General features: G+C 40.3%; 2 protein-coding genes across 4 annotated transcripts in view; both read left to right on the top strand.

The window, feature by feature from the left end:
• BRD8 (bromodomain containing 8) overlaps positions 1–3,493 on the top strand; it is a gene marked incomplete in the record, with an annotated part of 76,911 nt that extends 73,418 nt beyond the window's left edge. Inside the window, 2 exon segments of the mRNA XM_027768838.1 lie at positions 1,463–1,640; positions 3,260–3,493. Of these exon segments, the coding sequence (XP_027624639.1) occupies positions 1,463–1,640; positions 3,260–3,310 (229 nt within the window).
• Positions 3,494–5,040: 1,547 nt separating this feature from the next.
• Positions 5,041–22,146, top strand: part of NME5 (NME/NM23 family member 5) — a 30,606-nt gene continuing 13,500 nt past the window's right edge. Inside the window, exons 1-4 of one of the 3 annotated variants that reach the window (XM_006169885.2) lie at positions 5,041–5,080; positions 5,430–5,578; positions 12,779–12,984; positions 14,611–14,711. In XM_006169885.2, the coding sequence (XP_006169947.1) occupies positions 5,450–5,578; positions 12,779–12,984; positions 14,611–14,711 (436 nt within the window). In that variant the 5' untranslated portion in view covers positions 5,041–5,080; positions 5,430–5,449. Of the gene's footprint in view, positions 5,081–5,100; positions 5,579–12,778; positions 12,985–14,610; positions 14,712–22,146 lie in introns of those variants that run through there. The other 2 variants (XM_006169884.3, XM_006169886.3) reach the window with 2 other exon arrangements.

The following is a 22,146-nucleotide window of genomic DNA, read 5'->3' as shown; positions in this document are numbered from 1 at the left end:
GTGGGGAGGGCTCCGGCCAGGCCGTTCCTGGCGCGTGGCTGCGCTGGGGGGCGTGAGCCCCCGGCTGCTCCCGCTCTCTTTCTCACTCACTCTGTCCCTCTCTGGTCAAATTTAAATAAATAAATAAATAAATAAATAAATAAAGTTAAATTAAATCTATAAAAAGTTCTTAACTTTTGATTTATTTAATAAGTAGATTATCTAATGTGTGATTCCACATTGTAAACAGCCAATAACTATTATGTGACAGACTGGTTATTGGAGCTCCTTACAACTTTGGTAACTGGGACCAGCATTTCTCTAAAGCCATAGAGGGTAGTAGCTTGGCCTGTGGGTTCTAAAGTCAGCCTGACTCTTAGTTGGAATTCAGTCTGTGTAACTTTGGGTAAGTACTTATTTAGATTTCAGTTTTCCCATTCATCAAATAGAAATAAAAAATAGTACCTACCTTATAGATTTATTGAGAGTATTAAGTGAATTAAAAGAAAGTGCTGGGCCAGCAGATGGCATGGAGGTTAAGGTGCTGGGTCCCATATGGCTGGCTGTGCAGTTTGAGTCCCTGACTCAGCAGCTTGAAAATCATGCCAGGTGTGTGTGTATGCATATATGCCCAAACTCCCAAGAGGAGAATGGAGGAGAAGGGATTACAAGGTGGCCATTCCCCATGGGGGGTGATTTCTTGCTTTTTCTCTCTCTCTGTTTCTGGCAAGCACGCACATCCGATAGCAAAAACTTAAAAAAAAAAAAAAAAAAAGTGCCTAGCATGGTACCTGGCCTATTATAAACAGTCAAATGTTAACTGCTGTTGCTATTTTATTACCTGATGGAGGGGTAGTTGTTATTGCTACTACTCACTAAGAACTTTTTTTTTTTTTTTAAGAAGATTTTTACTATAGGGTATGTGCATTCGCAGGAGACACAGAGACAGAAAGGGAGAAGTCACCCCCCAGGGGGGATGGCCATGCCACAATCCCTTCTCCTCCATTCTCCACTTGGGATATTGGGCATGCATGCACATTAACCCGGTGTGTTTTAAGCCACTGTTTCCAGACCTCGAACTGCAGTGCACTCCATGGGAGTCCAGCTACTTAACCATTATGCCATCTTCTGGTCCCAAGAAATCATTTCACTGGGCCAACAGGTGATGTGGTGGTTTAGGTGCTGGATCCCACATGGCCGACTCTGCGGTTCAAATCTCTGAACCAGCAGCTTGAAAATACACTGAGCTCATGTGCATGTATTCTTAAAATCCCAAGAAGAATGGAAGAGAAGGGATTGTGGCAAGGCCATCTCCTTTGGGGAGTGATTTTTCACTTTCCCTCTGGTAAGTATCTGTGCCCTATGGCAAAAATCTAAAGAACGTTTTAAAAAGAACTTACTTCATTAAGAACTGGTTAGTTGTCCAAGAAAGCATATTCACTTGAAGGTTTGATTTCCTCTGTTCTTTCTTGGCCACCTGCAGACCCATGGACTTAACTAGCCTCAAGAGGAATCTGTCTAAGGGACGCATTCGTACCATGGCCCAGTTTCAGCGTGACCTGATGCTGATGTTCCAGAATGCTGTAATGTACAATGATTCTGATCATCATGTATACCATATGGCTGTGGAGATGCAACGAGAAGTCTTGGAGCAGATTCAGGTACTGTCTATAGAAGCTTCAAGGAAAAGACATGTAGCCTCTGGAATCTGATTTTAGAAAGTCTGTGAGAATAAAGATTATGTTGAAGTCTATGAGAATAAAGATTATGTTGAGTTTATCTTTAGAGGTGATTTAAGTTCCTGAAAGGTTGATGGTGTACCTACCACTTTGGAAAACTCTGTGACTCTCAGTAGGTCAAGTTTTTTTTTTTTTTAAAGAATTATTTTATTTAATTTTATTCATTTATTTTAATTTGACCAGAGAGAGACAGAGCCAGAGAGAGAGAAAGTGAGAAGGCAGGCTACCAGCTGTGGGACTCAAACCATGGTCAGCCATGTGGGAGTCCAGTGCCCTTAACCACCACGTCACCTGCTGCCCCAGTAGGTCAAGCTTTAATAGACAGTAATATAAAGTAGTTAAGGAAGATAGGCAGGAGTAAAGACCTTTCAGCAGCGCTACAAATAATAGGAACTCCTGTTTCCAGAGCCTCAAGTCAGAACTAAACAAGCAAACCAAGGGACCAGCAGATAGCAGATGATGTAATAGTTAAAGTACTGGACTCACACATAGTCAACCACAGACCTGGCAGCTTAAAACTCATGCCAGGCACGTGTGTGTGCATGCCCAAAACCCAAGGGGAGAATAGAGAAGAAGGGATTGTGATGTGGACATCCCACCTGAGGGGTGATTTCTTGCTTTCTGTTTATCCCTCTCTTTCTCTCCTGCAAGCACATGTGCCTATAGCAAAAAAAACTCTCTCTAAAAACAAAACAAAACAAAACAAAACAAAAACAAAGACTGAAGTCACTGTTAATTTTTTGGTTGCCACATCTTTTGATATTGTTACACATTCACATTTTTCCTTATTTAGGGGATAAAACACAGTAGGTAGAAGACATTTGAGGGTTCTTTTTTTTGGGCAGCATTGTATATTAGAGAAAAAAGTACAGTTGGATCTTCTCTTTAGAAGAAAATCGGAAAACAAGAAAGAAAAAAATTGAATTCAGTCCTATGTAACGTTTTCTTTTTTTTAATATTTATTTATTACATTTGTTATTATTTTAAAATTTGACCAGAGAGAGACAGAGAGAAAGCAGGCCACCAGGTCCAGGACTCAAACCATAGTCGGCCACGTGGGAATCCAGTATCTTTATCCACCATGCCACTTGCCAGCCCCAGTCCTGTGTATTGTTTCTTTTCTTTTTTTTTTTTTTTAAGAATTACTCTATTTTAACTTTATTTATTATTATTTTCCAATTTAACCAGAGAGAGAAAGAGAGAGGGAAAGTGAGAAAGGAAGCCACCAGGTCTGGGACTTGAACCATGGTTGGCCATGTGGGAGTCCAGCATCCCCCAACACCCAGCCACCTGCCCAATCCTGTGTAGCTTTTAAGATTCATGCCTTGCTGGGGCCGGCAGGTGGCATGGTGCTTAAGGATGCTGGACTCCCACATGGCCAACTGTAATTCAAGTCCTGGACCTGAACTGGTGGCTTGCTTTCTCACTTTCTCTTTCTGTCCCTCTCTGGTCAAATTAAAAAATAAATGGATAAATAAAGTTAAGTAAAATCATTTTAAAAAATTATTCATAGCTTGCTTTCTGTGCCTTAAACCTTGCAGGTGCTGAGTATTTGGTTAGACAAAAGAAGAGACTTAAGTAGTTTGGAATGAGAACCAGCCAACTGAGTAAATGACAGAAGCCTATTTTATTATCCAGGAGCTTCTACCCAGATCACATTTGGAGTATGGACAACTCTCCTTGAGACTGACTCAGAACATCTCAGTACTCGTTATTATCTCTGTTGTCTTCTCTAATAAAAAAAATGCTTTAACACATAGAATCAAAGGTGCCTATGGAATAAAATTTAAAAAAAAGAGAATTAGAAATGTGGGTTTATGTCATTATTGTGACCCACTTCTTTGTTCCATAAGTTTAATTTAGAGGTAGATTAAATCTTTTGTAACTTCTGTAAATAAATGTTATTTTGCAAACCAAAGAATGCTTTTCAGTGATTACATAAGCTGGGACTAGAGGGGACAGCATCATCTGGTGAGAGGAAGAAGGTGAATTTAACACTAGGGGTTATCTGTTTTTCTTTTTTCTGAGAGATTTTTTTGCTATAGGGCATGTGCATTCACTGGAGAGACAGAGAGACAAAGTAAGAAATCACGCCCAGGGGCATGACCATGCCGCAATCCTTTCTCCATTCTCCTCTTGGGATTTTGGGCATGCACACATACGTGCCTGGCTTGAGTTTCAAGCTACCCATTCTGGGACTTGAACTATAGTCGACCATGTGGGAGTCCAGCAATGTAACCATTATGCCATCTGCTGGTCCCTCATCTTTATTATTATTATTATTTAAAATTTTGCCAGAGGGCTTATTCCTTTGCCAGAGGGGGGAAGAAGGAAAAAGAGAGTGAGAAATCACTCCCCATGGGGAATGGTCATGTTGCAATCCCTTTCTCCTCCATTCTTCCCTAATATTGGGCATGCACACACATTACCCTAGCATGTTTCCCAAGCCACTGGGTCCAGGGATCAAAAGGCCGTTAATGTGGGATCCAGTCACTTTAACCACCATGTCATGGTCTGGCCCAACACGGGGGACTTCTTGTATGTACTCTGGAAGGAGAGGTGGGATATCTGAAGTATCAAATGCCCATGAGGTGAAATAAGATAAATTATGAGGAGGGCCGAAGCAGCATAGTGGTGAAGAGAGCCAGATCCCAGGGCCAGCAGATGGCATAGTTGCTATGGCTGACTATGGTTCCAGTCCTGACCCAGTGGCTTCAAACACACCAGGTGCGTGCGGTGCCCATGATCCCAGGAGAACGGAGAAGGTATTGCCAAGTGGCTATCCCCTCTCAAGGGGGTGATTTCTCACTTTCACTCTCACTATCTCTTTCTCTGGTGAGCGCCTTATGGCAAAAACCTCTTTAAAAAAAAGAGAGAGAAAAAAAAGAGAGAGCCAGATCCCACAAGGCTAACAACAGTTTGAATTGTTCTTGAGTCCTGTGGTGGCATGTGTGTATAACACACCAGGGTGCACGTGCTTGCCTATTTCAAAATGCCACAGGATAGAGAATTGGAAAAGGAATTGGCCAGGACTGTGCCCCAGTGAAGGGTGTTTTATCTGTCTTCTCCCTGGTGGACCCACGTCCCGTCTGGCAATTAGAAAATAAATTTTAAAATAAGATAAACTATGAGGGAAATGTTAGAAAACGCTTGGTGTTCTAATAATTGCAGGAGAATCAAAATGGCTATGGCCAACTCCCTTTCTGGATTAAATCGGCGAGAGGCTGTGGGCACGCTGGGATTGGCCCTCTGCAGCCACCGTCTCTGTCTCTATGCCAAAGCTTCCTGTTTCCTAGCAACGGATTGTCCCGAGAGGGTCAGCTGCTGAGGTGAGAGCTGAGAGGGTCACCCAAAATTCGAAGGTACAGTCTAGGGGATCCGAGAGGATCTGGGGACTCTCCTTTCCAGTCAGGCCGCTTACCTGTAGCTAGAGCAGTGTCCAGGGGGGCCGGCCACAGCCCCACCCGCTTCTGCTGCTTTGTGGGTGCGCCTCTGCCTCTGCGCGTGTAGCTCCTTGTCTTCCCTGTCTCAGTGAAAGCGAGTGCAAAAACTCAGGGCGCGACTTCAATGCAGTAGGAATTGTGGGACTGAGACACTGCTCACAGAATAACACGGCCATTTCTACCTTTATAAATGAATGAAATCAAGCATCTTGCTACTCTTAATCACAATTACATTGAATTTGAAACATGGGGAACCGTGTCATTGCAGTTGATACCTGAAAAGCCAGAATGGAGATGTCAATGCCCCCACCTCAGATATATGTAGAAAAAACTCTGGCCATTATCAAACCAGATATTGTTGACAAAGAGGAGGAAATACAAGATATTATTCTCAGATCTGGATTCACCATTGTTCAGGTAACTTCTGGGCATGATGATCATGCTTTTTTCTTTGCTCTTTGTAATTTTAAAAAATACTTATATAGGTACTAGCGGGTAGCGTGCTGGTTAAGGCGCTGGACACTTCCACGTGGTCGACCATGGTTGGAGTTGCGGACCTGGCACCTTGCTTTCTCACTTTCCCTTTCTCTCTCTCTCTGGCCAAATTAAAATAAATGAATGAATGAATAAAATTAAAAAAATACTTATATAAATATGCTAACTCATTTAGATCTTTAATATTTCTAAGTATAAAAGTTACATCATATTTTTTAGTGAAAGTTTTTTTTTTTTACACTTAAAGAGGTTATAAAATGAGAAGTAAAATTGCCTTTTCCTTCACCTGTTCTCTTCTACCCCAAGTCCCCGTCTCCTGAGAGAGGCAACCACTTAACATTTTCTGTTCTTCCAGAGTTTTTTATGCACTTTAAAAATTATTTTATTTAACTTTATTTATTTATTTGAGAGAGAAGAGAGGAGAGAGAGAGAGAAAATGAGAAACAAGCCTCCAGATCCAGGACTTGAACCATGGTTGGCCATGTGGAAGTCCAGCATCCTTAACCACCACACTACCTGCTGGCTCTTTTATGTACCTTTAAACAATTTTCCCCCATAGGGTAGTTTCCTTCCCTGACCCCCTTTATAAAGTTCTTCAGATAGCATTCCAGATCATTACATCTGAATCTTATTTCATTCTTTCTATCTTTCATGTACTATTCCACTATGTATTAGAACCATAGTCTAGTAATCCTCAATTGATGGACTTTGAGGCTATTGAGGTATTTTTTTTTCAGTTATTATAAGCCTTACATTCTGTAGTTGGTAAATATTGTCATTCTGGAGGCTTCAAAATGACAAAGTGAATTTAATACATGTTAAAATCATCAACTAGAACTGTTCTTTTTAGATTTAAATTTTTTTCTTTAATTTTTATTCATGATCATGTACACATACTTGAGAGAAAGAGGAGCACCCACACACAGGGCTCAGTCACACCACACCACAAATTCCCTTCCTCCAGACCTCCAGCCTGCCAGGATCCTGGGTACATGTATACCTGCCAAACTTATTTTCAGGCCAACTGCAGCAGGGACTTGTCTTGGTCAGCATGTGGCTTCTAGTTCCTTAGTCTGGTATGTTGCCAGTTGTACACCAAGACCAGAATTTATTTATTCATATTAAAATTTTTTCTAGGGGCATGTGTGCTTGCTGGAGAAAGACAGAGATGGAGAGACAGAGACAGAAAGTGAAAAAGCCCTTCCGTAGGGAACAATCACACTGCAATCCTTTCTCCTCCATTGCCAAATGCATGCCCAAAATCAGGAGAAGAGAATGGAGAAAAGATTGCAATGTGGTCACCTCCTCTGGAAGGGTGTTTTCTCATGATCTCTTCCCACTTCCCACTCTCCCACCCACCTCGAGCAAGCATATATGCCCTATAACAAATCTTAAAATTTTTTTGAAAGATTGGGAAGAAAGAAAGCATTAGAATATTGTTTAAATAACCTGACTTGGGCCAGGTGGTGGTACAGCAGTAAGAATAATGTGTGTGTCTGGGGTGCCCTAATCCTGACAGAGAAATGGAGGAGAAGGGTTTGTGCCATGACCGCGTCTGATTTCAGGGATACTTTCTCCTTCTTTTTGTCTTTTTCTCTCTGGCAAGTTTGTGCACTTTCTGGCAAATACAAAAATTAAAGAAAAGAAAAAAAAGAATTAGCAACAAACTAAATAAGTAGCTAGTGTTAATTATAAATTGAAAATTAGTATAAAAGTTTTCCTAGTCAGCAATACATTTTAGACCAAAGAAGGCCATGACGTATTATATGCTCATTTTTTGCTTTAAATGTGGTAAGACATACATACCATAAAATTTACCATTTTAGTTTTTTGTTAAGAGATATTTTTGCTGTTAGGGTTTGTGTGCTTACCAGAGAGACAGAGACAGAAAGCGAGAACTTACCCCTCAGTGAGGATGGCCATGCAGCAATCCCTTCTCCATTCTCCTTTCGAGATTTTGGGCATACACACACGCACCTGGTGTGTTTCAAGCTGCTGGGTCCAGGACTCCAATTATGGTTGGCTACATGCAAGTCCGGCACCTTAACCACTACACTGACTGCTGGCCTCACAATTTTTTTTTAAAGAATTATTATTTTTATTTGTTGTTATTATTTTTTATTATTATTTTAATTTGATCAGAGAGGGATAACAGAGAGCAAAAGGCAAAGTAAGAAAGCAAGATGCCAGGTCTGGGACTCACACCATGGTTTGCTATGTGGGAGTCCAGAGCTTTAACCACTATGCCACCAGTCGGCCCCATGGTCCCACCATTTTAATGATTTTTAAATGTACAGTGGCATTAAATACCTTCACAGTGTTGAGCAATCCCTAGGACTCTTTCAACAAAAACTGAAATTTTATTCTCATTAAATAGTAATTCCATTTTCCTCTCCACAGCCCAAGGTAGCTACTATTATACTTTGCTTATAGAAATTTGACTATTCCACTTATTTCATATATGTGGAGGCATACAGTATTTGCCCCTTGAACTGTATGCTTTTTTTTTTTCTTGAGAGATTTTTCCTATAGGACACATATGCTCACTGGAGAGACAGAAAACACTCCCCTCACTGAAGGAAGGGGATGGCCACACTGCAACCGTTTCTCCTCCATCCTCCTCTTGGGATTTTGGGCACACATGCACACACACCTGGCGTGAGTGTCAATCCACTGGGTCTGGGACTTAAACCACAGTGAACCATGTGGGAGTCCAGCACCTTACCCACTGTGCCACCTGTTGGCCCCATGGAAGATATACTTTTGAAATAGCCATTATTGGAACCAGCAGATGGCATCATGGTTATGTTGCTGGACTCCCACATGGTTGACCACAGTACAAGTTCTGGACCGGGTAGCTTAAAACTCATGCCAGGTGTGTTTGAGTGTATGCCTAAAATCCCAAGAGGAGAATGAAGGAGAAGGGGTTATGGCCATGGCCCCTGGGAGGTGATTTCTCGCTTTCTGTCTCTCTGTCTCTCCAGTGAGTACACATTCCCTATAGCAAAACTCTTAAAATACACACACACACACACACACACACACACACATATAGGCTTTATTTAGTTGCATTTAATGTATTGAACTTGAGACATTTTTTCCCCATCAAGGGGAAACCTCAACAATAATTATCTTTTTAGTAGATGACAGCCTTTTCCTGTGTTACAAACTAAGGGTTCTGCTGCTAGTAGCACCTGATCACTGCTTTTCTTTTTCTTTTTTTTTAATCTAATTTTTTAAAGAATTGTTTCATTTGGGACCAGCAGTTAGTGTAATGGCTATGTCGCTGGACTCCCACAGTCGACCGCGGTTTGAGTCCCGGACCAGGTGGCTTAAACTCACGCCGGGCGTGTGTGTGTGCGTGCTCAAGATCCCAAGAGGAGAATGAAGGAGAAGGGATTGTGGCGTGGTCATCCCCCCTGGGGGGTGATTTCTCGCTTTCTGTCTCTCTGTCTCTCTCTGTCTGTCTGGCGAGCTCACACGCCCTATAGCAAAAAACCTCCAAAAAAAGAAAAAAAGAATTGTTTTATTTAGCTTTATTCATTTATTTATTTTAATTTGGCCAGAGAAGGACAGAGTGCATGTGTGTGGAGGGGGCGAGAAAGCAAGCCTTTAGGTCCGGGACTCGAACCGCGGTCGGCCATGTGGGAGTCCAGCACCTTAACTACCACGCCACCTGCTGACCCCCATCACTACTTTTCTTTGAAAAATATTGAACTTAGGGACCAGCAGCTGGCTATGTCCCTGGACATAGCCAAAACTTCTCTAAACAAAAAAAATCAACTTAAATTCAAATTTTTTTTTTTAGAGTTTTTTTTGTTTTTGTTTTTTGTTTTTGCCAGAAAGCAAGAAATCACTCCCCAGGGGGATGACCACGTCGCAATCCCTTCTCCTCCATTCTCCCCTCGGGATCTTGGCCACACATGCACACACACCCTGTGTGAGTTTAAGCCACCGGGTCTGGGACTCGAACTGCAGTCAACTACATGGGAGTTCAGCAGCATAGCCATTACGCTAACTGCTGGTCCCAATTTAAAATATTTTTAAAATAATTTTTAATTTAATTAATTAATTTATTTAGAATTATTTTATTTAGCTTTATTTATTTATATTTTTTAATTTGACTAGAGATGGACAGAGTGAGAAAGAGAGAGAGGGAAAGTGAGACAACAAGCCACCAGGTCTGGGACTCAAACTGCGGTCGGCTATGTGGGAGTCCAGCACCCTTAACCACCACACTACCTGCCAGCCCCTATTTAATTTTTTTAATTAAAATTTTTTAAAGAATTATTTAACTTATTTATTTATTTATTTATTTACTTAAATTTGACCAGAAAGGGACAGAGAGAGAAAGAGAAAGTGAGAAAGCAAGCCACCAGGTCCAGGACTCAAACCACCGTTGGCCATGTGGGATTCCAGCGCCCTTAACTACCACATCACCTGCCAGCCCCTAATTTAATTTTTAAATAATTTTTTATTTATTTTATTTATGATTATTTCTATTTTCAATTTTACCAGAGTGAGACACAAAGAGAGAAAGAAAGCAAGAAAGCAAGCTACCAGGTTCAGAACTCTAACCATGGTTAGCCATGTGGAAGTTCAGCACCCTTAACCATCATGCCACCTTCTAGCCCTTTTATTTATTTATTTATTTATTTACTTATAAAAGAATTATTTATTTGATTTTATTTATTCATCCATTTATTTTTCATTTGACCAGAGACACACAAGAGAGAGAGAGAGAAAGTGAAAAAGCAAGCCACCAGGTCCAGGACTCGAACCATGGTTAGCCATGTGGGAGTGTCCAGCATCTTAACCAACTTGCTACCTGCTGGTCCCTTATTTTATTGATTTCTGTTTAAAGAAACCAATGGAATCATTGATTCATTGTCAACTTTAATTAAAGATGAACCCTTGGACCAACCTTGTGGTACAGTGGTTAAGTGCTATGCAACAATATAGCCAGATCTCACTTAGCCAACTGTGGTTCATATCCCACCCTGGTAGTTTAAAAAAACATGCCAGGTACAAGTGCCTGTGTACTTTATATCCTGGCTGGAAGGAGAATGGAGGCAAAAGGACTGCCATGTGACCACATCTGATTGGAGTATGCTTTCTCTCTCTGGTGATTTAAAAAAAAAAAAAAAGAAAGAAAGACCCTCTTTGTTTGAGAGATTTTTAGTATAAGGTGCATGCACTCAGTGGAGAGACAGAGAGACAATAAACAAGAAATCACACCTGGCAATCCCTTCTTCATTTTCCTCTTGGGATTTTGGGCATGAATGCACATGTGCCCAGTATGGTTCAAGCTGCTGGGTCCAGGACTTGAACTACAATCAGCCACCTGTTGGCCCTAGAACCCTTAATTTTAATTTATTTATTACTTTTTTATTCAACTTTTTTTAACTTTTTAAGGGTTCGGACATGTGGGAGTCCAGTGCCCTTAACCACCACGATACCTGCTGGCCCCAAATTTTATTTTTTTTATTATTTATTTTACTTTTTTTTTGGAGAGGTTTTCGCTATAGGGCGTGTGCGCTCGCCAGACAGACAGAGAGACAGACAGACAGACAGAAAGCGAGAAATCACCCTCCAGGGGGGATGGCCACGCCGCAATCCCTTCTCCTCCATACTCCTCTCAGGATCTTGGGCAGGCATGCGGCACGCACATGTGCCTGGCGTGAGTTTAAACCATCAGGTCTGGGACTCGAACCGTGGTTGACTATGTGGGAGTCCAGCGACATAGCCATTACGCTAACTGCTGATCCAAGTTTTGATTTGACCAGAGAGGGACACAGAGAGAGTGAGGGAGGGAGGGAAGGAGGAAGGAGAGGGGGGGCAAAGAGAGAGAGAGAGCGAGAAAGAGAAAGAGAGAAAGTGAGAAAGCAAGCTGTTTAGTCCAGGACTCAAACCATGGTCAGCCATGTGGGAGTTCAGTGCCACCTGCCAGCCCCTAGAACCCTCGATTTTTAAAAGTGTGCTGCATTAGCTAGCATACAGTAAAATATAGTTTCCTCTGCTTGTTGATGAGCATGTGGCAGGTAAGGGCTTATATTGCAATAGAGAAGAGTTTAAGTTTTTGTTTTTTGTTCTGCTATGGAGGCACACACTCACTGGAGAGAGAGAGAGATCATCCCTTCAAAGGGAATGACCATGCTGCAATCCCTTCCCTTGCATTTTCCTCCCGTGATTTTGGGCATGCAAGCACACATACATGGTGTGTTTTTGAGCCTCCGGGTCTGTACTCAAACTGTGCAGTTGGTCACGTGATCCAGTTGCCGGAACCTCTACACCACCTGCTGGCCTGTTTTTAAATTCAGCAAGAAGAAACAAACAAAAACCAATCATAAGTAAGAATCATAAATACTGTCTAGTTGTAATTTTGAATAACTGAATCAGATATACTAAATCAGGTGTTTTTATAACTTCACATTGTCTTTTATTTCTTGCTGTATGAATTTCAGTATGAGGACAGATGACAGCACTTTCTTCATAATAAGTGGTCCTTGACTGGTGAGGGTGTTATACTTGTTCAGTATAGGCTGCTCAAAGCAGTGCTTTTGTTTTGTTTTGTTTTGTTTTGGTTTTGGTTTTGGTTTTTGGAGAGGTTTTTGCTATAGGGCGTATGCACTCACCAGAAATACAGAGAGAGACAGAAAGCGAGAAATCACCCCCCCAGGGGGCATGGCCATGCCTCAATCCCTTTTCCTTCATTCTCCTCTGGGGATCTTGGGCACACACACACATGCACCAAGCTGGACTCCCACATGGTCAACCATGATTCAAGTCCCAGACCTGGTGGCTTGCTTTCTCACTTTCCCCTGTCTCTCTTTCTCTGGTCAAAATTTAAAAATAAGTAAGTAAGTAAATAAATAAAATTAAATAAATAATTCTTTAAAAAAAGAGAAAAAAACACGTATCATGTTGAAGGAAGCTGCCAAATGAATACTTATCTCAAGTAGGTTAAAGAATTTATTATCTTATTTCTTTTCCTAATAATACAAAGGTAAACAGCAAATTTATAACCAGATTGGTACTAATGTTGAAATTATTGATAATTTGAGGTATTTTTGAAATGTTATTTTAAATGCTTTTGTTGACTTTGTTTATTTGTCTTTATAGAGAAGAAAACTACATCTCAGTCCTGAGCAATGTAGTAACTTTTATGTGGAACAATATGGGAAAATGTTTTTCCCCAATTTAACAGCTTACATGAGTTCTGGACCACTTGTTGCTATGATATTAGCTAGATATAAAGCTATTTCTTACTGGAAAGAACTTTTGGGACCAAGTAATAGCTTAGTAGCTAAGGAGACACACCCAGACAGGTAATTTTCCTTGGGGAATGGGGAGGGGGAATATACTCTATTTGTAAAAATGCTGGTGGTGGGGGAAATCTAGTTTTATTTTAATGGGAATTTGTTTTTGAAGGGCAGTTTTCTTAAATCAAACTTTTGGAAGATGAAAAAGAAGTCTAGTTTATATTTTGACCATTTATTTATTTATTTGTTTTCATTTTGTTTTGTTTTAGGTTTTTGCCATAGGCCTGTGCACTTACTAAAAAAAGAGAGGAAAAGTGAGAAATCACCCACAGAGGGAATGGCCATGCCACAGTCCCTTTTCCTCCATTCTCCTCTTGGGACCTTCGGCATGCACACACATGCATCCAGTATGAGTTTCAAGCTGCCAGATTCAAGACTCAAACTGTGGTTGGCCATGTGGGAGATCAGTGTCTTAACCACTGCAACACCTGCTGGCTCCTTAAATGTCTATTGTAATACCATATGCCACAAAAGGTCAGAGGATGTCTGATTAGCCTTATTTTTCTCTCATTCTTGAATTAAATTGTAAATACAATAAAATAGGATTTTTTCATAGGGAAATGGGGTAGTTTTTGGTTTGGTTTTGTTTATGTTTGTTTGTTTTAGATTTTTTAGGGGCTGGCAGGTGTTGTAATGGTTAAAGGTGCTGAACTCCCACAAGTCCGACCATAGTCTGCGTCCTGGACCTGGCTGTTTGCTTTCTCACTTTCCTTCTCTCTCTCTCATTCTGTCCCTCACTGGTCAAATTAAAATAAATAAATAAAATAAATATTTTTTAAAAAGTTGTTTGTTTGTTTTTTGCCTTGGGGCTTCTATGCGTGCCAGAGAGAGGAAACAGACAGACACAGTGAGAGAGAAAGTGAGAAATCAGCCCCTAGGAAGGATGGCCATGCTTCAATCCCTTTTCCTCCATTCTCTTCTCGGGATTTTGGGCATGCACACACATGCTCTCAGCATGAGTTTCAAACCACCAGGTCTGGGACTTGAACTGTGGTTGTACATTACATCACTGGATGTAACCACTATGCTATCTGCTGGCCCCAGAATGATTTTTTTAAAGAATTATTTTATTTAACTTCATTTATTTATTATTTTAATTTGACCAGAGATGGACAGAGAGAGAGAGAGAGAGAGAAGATGAGAAATGAAGCTGTCAGGTCCAGGACTCGAACTGTGGTGACCTTGTGGGAATCCACCATGCCACCTGCTGGCCCCCCAGGGATGATATTTTAAAAGAATGTTGGTAATATAGGAGCAGAAATGTTTAGTTTGATTTAATGCTAGTGTTTAGTTTAATTTAGTTCAATTTATGCTAATTTTAACAGTATCTCTAATGTCTGGAAATAAGAGGACATTGAGTTCTTAGATTTTTGAACATTCATTGCTTTTCACTTCTCATAAGACAGCGCCTCTTTTTCACCCAGAGAACGACTATTTTCCCAGCATATCCTTCCTGCAGATTTAAATATATTTGAGTTTTATCTAAGTAGACTTAAGCTTAAATTCAAAATAGATCAAAGCCTCCATATATAAGAAGCAGCAATGCTTTTGTAAGATTCTTAAGTAGACTGCATGTTTGAAATAAGGGAAGTGTGTCAGACTGGATGGATATCATTTCTAATTTGCTTTTAGTCTAAGGGCAATTTATGGCACAGATGACCTAAGGAACGCACTTCATGGAAGTAATGACTTTGCTGCGGCAGAAAGAGAAATTCGTTTCATGTTTCCTGAAGGTGAGTTACAGATAACCAGTTTGTCAAAAGTGTCTTCTTATTGTTTGGTTTTTCTTGTATTCGGGGGCTATAGCTGGAGAGGAGGACAATGGGATTTTTCTGCAAGATATTTGCCACATTTCTGTGTTGTACTTAAAAACTTGAAGCCATGGATGGAAACACATTTCCCTCAGAGCTAAATTATGCCCTCTAGGGAATTTTTTTGAGAACAATTTAATTTCTTTCTTTTTAAAAGATAATTATTTATTTAATTTTATTTGTTATTATTATTTTTAATTTGTCTAGAGAAAGAGAGAGAGAGGAAGGGAAAGTGAGAAAGCAAGTCGCCAGGTCCAGGACTCAAACTGTGATGAACCATATGGGAGTCTAGCACCTTAACATCATGCCTCCTGCTGGCCTGAGAGCAGTTTAATTTATTTTCTCTTGAACTAAAAATATTTAAGGTTTCTCTTTTTCTGTGTTGTAATTCTTCCTTATCCCTAATGCTTCAGTAAAGTTTATTTCACATGAAGAAAAGAATCTTATAGAAATTACTATTTGTCATTTTTTCTAGTAATTTACTGTTTGCTAACAAAATCTCATGCACTTGTGAAGTTAATAATTCTTGGTCCTGGGGCCAGCAGATGGTGTAGCAGTTACATTGCTGGACTCTCACATTGCCAACTGCGGTTCAAGTCCTGGATCTGGTAGCTTGAAAATCATGCTGGAGGCGTGTGCATGTGTGCCCAAGATAATGAGAGGAGAATGGAGGAGAAGGGATTGAGACGTGGCCATCCTCTCTGGGGGGTGATTTCTCATTTTCTCTCTCATTGTCTCTGTCTGTCTTTCTCCAGTGAGCGAACAGCCCTAAGGCAAAAACTTCTCAAAAAATTTTTTTAATTAAAAAATAATAATTCTTGGGCCCTTTTAAATGTTAGTTTCCATCCTGTTTTGGAAGTTGTAAACCTATTGGAAGTAGACATTCTGAGGAATGGCACTGAGGTTTTTTATTTCTTTTAATAATATTTTCATAGCAGAATGAAAATTCAGTGATTTTCATTATAAAGAAAAAATGTAAAGCAGTGAACAGTTAAAATGATTTTTGGAGGGGCCAGCAGGTGACATGGTGATTAGGGCACTAGACTCCCACATGGCTGATCTTAGTTTTAGTCTAGGACCCAGTGGCTTGAAAATCACTCTGGGTTGGGGCCAGTAGGTGCATGGTGGTTAAGGCACTGGATTCCTCTGGCTGACTGTGGTCCAAGTCCCAGACCTGGCAGACTGCTTTCTCACTATCTCTCTCTCTGTCTCTCTCTGGTGAGAGTATATACTGGTAGCAAATTAAGAGAAGAGTGATAATAAATAAAATTAAATAATTCTTTAAAGAGAGGAAGGAAGGGAGGGAGGAAGGAAGGAAGGAAGGAAAGAGAAAGAAGGGAGGGAGGAAGGGAGAAAGGAAGGAAGAAAGGAAAGGAAAGGAAAAGAGGAAGAGGAAGTGTAGAGGGGAGGAGAGGGTAAGGGAGGGGAGGGGAGGAGAGGAGAAGACAGGAGAGGAGAGGAGAGAAAAGAGAAAATCACTCTTGGCACATGTGTGTGTGTGCCCAAAATCCTGAGAGGAGAATGGAAGAGAAGGGATTGTGCATGGCAATTTCTCCTGGGAGGTGATTTCTCACTTTCCTTTCTCTGTCTCTTCTCTCCAGCGAGCATGTGTATGCCTCATAGCATGTATATGCCCTATGACAAAAACCAAAAAATAAAATAAATTGGGGGGACATATTTTCCCTGAGTCATTTAGACCTATTCTTCTCTCTTTTCAACTAGAGATGTATTCAAAACTGAAAAGTTCCTGTTTTTTGAAAATTTACAGTTATTGACTAACTGATGTGATATAACTTGGAATTTAAAATTCCAAATAAATTTCACTGTTTGAACATTTGGTCTGTTACTTTTTAGCACCAACAGGATTGATCACACTGATGCTTGCTTATCAGTGGGTCGACATCCTTCTTCCGCTGGCCCTTCAGTCTGCTTAATAACAAAATTTTTACTTCTATCATTTTTCTTGGGGATGGCCTATTGCCCTCTTTCTGTACAAACTGAAAAGTCCCTGCTTCTTTTCTTTTCTTTTCTTTTCTTTTCTCTTCTTTTCTTTTCTTTTCTTTTCTTTTCTTTTCTTTTCTTTTCTTTTCTTTTCTTTTCTTTTCTTTTCTTTTCTTTTCTTTCTTTCTTTCTTTTAAAATTTTTGCCAGAGGGTGCACATGCTTGCCAGAGAGAGACAGAGTGAAAGAGAGAGTGGGAGAAAGCATTCCCTATGGGGAATGGTTATGTCACAATCTTTCCTCCTCCATTTCTCCCACTTTAGGGATTTGGGGCACACATGTGCCTAGTGTGTTTTAAAGTCACTGGGTCTCAGACTTGAGCCACACAGTCAGCCATGTGGGACCCAGCTCTTTGGGCTGTCCCAGTCTCTGGGCTGTCCCACAAAGTCCTTGATTCTTAAACAAAAAACTACTTTTTAAATAGATATTTGTACACTAAAGGATTTTCCTTCATACATATTAGTATTATTACTATTAATTTTACTGATCAAATTTATTTTTGTTGCATATCCATTAAGTTATCTGTCTCTTTAGAACTGTTTTTATTATAGAAATTTTCAAATATGCATGAAACTAATTAATCACTCAACTTTAGCAATTGTGGTTAGTCTCACTTCATCTATTTATAGCCCTTAATCCTACTTTTCCTGCTTCTATATTATATTGAAGTGCATCTCAAATGTGACATATCTTTTCAAAAAAGATTGATCTGTTTTTAATTTTATTTATTAGCATCATTAGTCTTCAATTTTGACCAGAGACAGACAGACAGAGAGAAAGGGAGAGTGAAAAAGTAAGCTGCCAGGTTCAGGGACTTGAACTGTGTTTAGGTATGTGGGAGTCCAGTATCTCAACCACCTCGCCACTTGCCGGTCCCATGTGACAGATTTTTTTTTCCCTGTGTGTTTGTGTGTGTGTGTGTGTGTGTGTGTGTTTGTTTTAGATAGAGTCTTGTATCAGTCTTTCTGCTTCAACCCTCAACCTCCCTAGTAGCTGGGACTATAGGCACGTGACCTCATGTCAGGTTGTGGCGGGGCCATCCCCCCGGGGGGTGATTTCTCGCTTCTTTCTGTCTCTCTGTCTCTCTCTGTCTTTCTGGTGAGTGCATGTGCCTTATAGCAAAAACCTCTACCAAAAAACTAAACAAAAATTATTTATTTAATTTTATTTATTCATTTATTTTAATTTGACCAGAAAGAGAGAGAGAGAGAAAGTGAGAAATCAAGCTGCCAGGTGTGGGACTCAAACCATGGTCAGACATGTGGGAGTGTCTAGCATCTTAACCACCATGCCACTTGCTGGTCCCTATTTACTTATTTTTGAACTTGATCGAGAGGGACAGAGAAAGAGAAAGTGAGAAAGCAAGCCACCAGGTCCAGGACTCGAAATGAGGTCAGCCATGTGGGAGTCCAACCCCCTTCATCACCATCCAACTGCTGGTCCCACAAAAATCTGTCTAAAAAATAATACTAAGCTAAGATTCAAATAGGCATTTTACAAAAGAAGATAATACAAATGGTTAATAAGCACATGAAAAAGTGTTCAACATAATTAGTTATTAGAGAAATGCAACTTAAACCACAGTAAAATACCAGTAGATACCCACTAGAATGGCTGTAATCAATAACGAGGGTATGGAGAAACTGGAATCTTAATCATTACTGTAAAATAGTATGGCCATTTTAGAAAATAGTTTGGCATTTTTTTTTTAAAGTTTGAGTACTTCTGTGTACACACTCACTCTCTTTTTAAATGAATTATTTATTTAACTTTATTTATTTTTCCTTTTTTTTTTTTTTGGAGAGGTTTTTGCTATAGGGCGCGTGTGTTCACCAGAAAGGCAGAAAGAGACAGAGAGATAGAAAGTGAGAAATCACCCCCCAGGGAGGATGACCATGCCGCAATCCCTTCTCCTCCATCCTCCTTTCAGGATCTTGGGCACGCACGCACACATGCCTGGTGTGAGTTTAAGCCACCAGGTCTGGGACTCGGGAATTGCAGGGCCAGCAGGTGACCTGGTTGGGGTGCAGGACTCCCACATAGCCAATTAAAATTTGGGTCCCCGACCTGGTGGCTAGCTGTCTTGCTTTCCCTCTCTCTCTCTCTCTCTCTTTGGTGAATTAGGGAAATAATAATGCTAATAAATAAAATTAAATAAATCTTTTTTTAAGAGCGTATTTTCTGTGCATGCACTCATTAGAGAGATAGAGAGACAGAAAGTGAGAAATCACCCCCCAGGAGTGATGGCTATGCCACAATCCCTTTTCCTCCATTCTCTTGGGATCTTGGAAACATACATACATGCACCTGGCATAAGTTTCAAGCTGCTGGGTCTGGGACTCTAACCACAGTTGGCCATGTGGGAGTCCAGCAATGTACCATTACACTATCTGCTGTTCCTAAATAAATCATTCTAAAAAAAAAAAAGAAAAGAAAAGAAAAGAAAAGAAAAGAATGGGGGGGAGAGTGCTGGCAGGTGGTGTGGTGGTAAATGGCGCTGGACTCCCACATGCCCGACTGCAGGTCCCACATCCTGGCCCAGAGAGCTTGCTTTCTCACTTTCCCTCTCTCTCTCTATCCCAAATTTAAATTAAGTAAATAAATAAAGTTAAATAAAATTCTTAAAAAAAAGGAAGTGAGAATTATAAATGAGTAGTTCAGAACATTTTTGGAATCATGGACACTAGATCATGGTGACGATTGTGTAACTATAAATTTACTAAAACAAAATTAATTGTACCCTTCAGTAGGTAAGTCTTACTACATGTGAATTTTATGATATGTGGGTAAAATTTATTTTCATATAAAATTATAAAAAATAGATGAGGCCCCTACCTTAACGAAGCTTACCATCTAGTGTTTAAAAGACAGTTATTAAACAATAGTTATTCAGATAATTGCATAGTTATTAACTGTGGTAAGTGCAATTAGAAGGTATCATGAGAGACTATAAGAAGAAAGACCTGTTGGATCAGCAGTTGGCATATTGGCTATGTTGCTGGACTCCTATGTGCTTCAAGTCCCAGACCCGGTTGCTTAAACTCAAGCTGGATGCGTGCGTGTGCGTGCTTAAGATCTTGAGAGGAGGGAACCAGCAGTTAGTGTAATGGCTATGTCGCTGGACTCCCACCTAGTTGACCGCGGGTCCCACGTAGTTGACGGCGGTTCATGTCCTGGACCCGGTGGCTTAGAACTCAAGCCGAGCGTGTGTGCGTGCGTGCCCAAGATCCCGAGAGGAGAATGGAGGAGAAGGGATTGCGGCGTGACCATCCCCCCGGGGGGTGATTTCTCGCTTTCTGTCTCTCTGTCTCTCTCTCTGTTTGTCTGGCAAGTGTATGCACCCTAAAGCAAAAACCTCTCAAGAAAATAAATAAACAAATAAATAAATAAATAAATAAATAAGAAAAGAAAAAAAAAGAAAAGAAAGAAAGACCTATGTGAGTGACATTTTATCTGAGATCCAAGAAGTAAGTAGGAGTTAAGCAGAGTAAATAGAACATTCTAGTAGAAGGAATAGTGTGTTCTCAAATTATGTGCAAGAAAATGGCATATTCTAGAATCTGAAAGAAAATTTGGGGAAGAGAAACATTAAGATACTATTGGAATGGTAGATAAATGTCACATGGTATATGGGCCATTGCATGTAAAGTTCTTTCCTAACTAAGTGCAGTGAGGGACAAATGAAGCATTTTAAAGATGGAAGTAAAATAATCAGATTTTCAGTTTTAAAATACTACAAAGGGAGACCAACAGGTGGTGTAGTGGTTAAGGCTCTGGACAGTTAGAGTCCTGAACACAGTGGCTTGAAAATCACAGATGTGCATGTGTGCTCACATGTGCCCAAAATCCTAAGAAGAAAATGAAGGAGAAGGGATTGTGGCATAGCTATCCCCTCTGGGGAACGATTTATCACTTTCCCTCTCTCTGTCTCTGCAGTGAACCAACACACCTTATGGCAAAAACAAAGGTAACCGTGAAAATGATGAACATGGTGCCCTTCTTTCTGGTCCCAATCTTTACTTAGAGAGTAGAAGAAACGGATGATGGAAATACATAAATAGCAACAACAACAACAAAATCCCATAAATTATTACAGTGATCAATATTATGAAGGTTGCTATAAATAGAGACTAATAGGAAAGGGACCTTTTACCTATGACCTATCAGACTTTTTCAGGGTATTCCTGGTATCCTGACAAAGACTCCCTTTGCTGGTCTTTGTCTAGTTGAAAAAAAGACTTAATCATTTAGATATCTATCCTATTCTCCTTTCCTTTAAGGTCAGTGAGGATTTAGATCTGAACACAGGAGATCTGTAGCTTTGCTTTCTCATTTTTATCAAAGTCATGTTGATCAACATTTAAAGACCTACTATGACTTATAAAATACAGTTATTTAAAAATATTTATTTAATTTTATTTATTCTTTTTTTTTTTTTTTTGGTTTTAATTTGACCAGAGGGAGACAGAGAGAGAAAGAGAGAGAAAGAAAGTGAAAAGAACAAGCTACCAGGTCCAGGACTTGAACCGTGGTTGGCCATGTGGGAGTGTCCAGAGCCTTAACCACCATGCCACCTGCTGGTTTCCCAGAATACAGTTGTTTTTTGATAAACATGTTCTTTTTTTACAAAAGAATTATTTGGGGACTGGCAGGTGGTGTGGTGGTTGAAAGTGCTGGACTCCCACATGGCCCACTGTGGTTCAAGTCCTGGACCTGGCAGCTTGCCTTCTCACTTTCTCTCTCTCTCTCTCTTGCTCTCTCTCTCACACTCTGTCCCTCTCTGGTCAAATTAAAAGAAAGAGAAAGAGAGAAAGAAAGAAAGAAAGTTAAACAAAACAATTCTTTTTTTTTAGAAAAGAATTATTTCATTTTTATTAATTATTATTATTATTGTTTTAAAATTTGCTATAGGGCACATGTGCTCACCAGAGAAAGACAGACAGACAGAAAGAGAGAGAGAGAAAGTGAGAAAGCAAGCCACCAGATCCCAGACTCAAATTGCTTGCTGTTAGCCTTAGCTATGTGGGAGTCCAGTGCCTTAACCACCACACCACCTGCCGGCCCCAACATGTTCTTGGTTTTGTTTTGTTTTGTTTTGTTTTGAGAGATATTTGCTGTCGGGCATGTGTGCTTGCCAGAGAGACAGAGAGAAAACAGGAAGCGAGAGAGACAGAAAGCAAGAAATCACACTCCCCCAGGGGGGAGGACCACACTGCAATCCCTTCGCAATCCCTTCCCCATTCCTCTCTCAGGATTTTGGGTATTGCATGTATTTGCACCCAGCATGAGTTTTAAGCTGCTGGGTCCAAGACTTGAACCATGGTTGACCACGTGGAAATCCAGTGCCTTAACCACTA

This window comes from Tupaia chinensis, unplaced genomic scaffold (assembly GCF_000334495.1).
Source record: "Tupaia chinensis unplaced genomic scaffold, TupChi_1.0 Scaffold147608_1, whole genome shotgun sequence".
Classification (NCBI taxonomy): Eukaryota; Metazoa; Chordata; class Mammalia; order Scandentia; family Tupaiidae; genus Tupaia; species Tupaia belangeri.
Note: the sequence above shows the minus strand (reverse complement) of the source record. Positions and strands in the feature narration are given on the sequence as shown.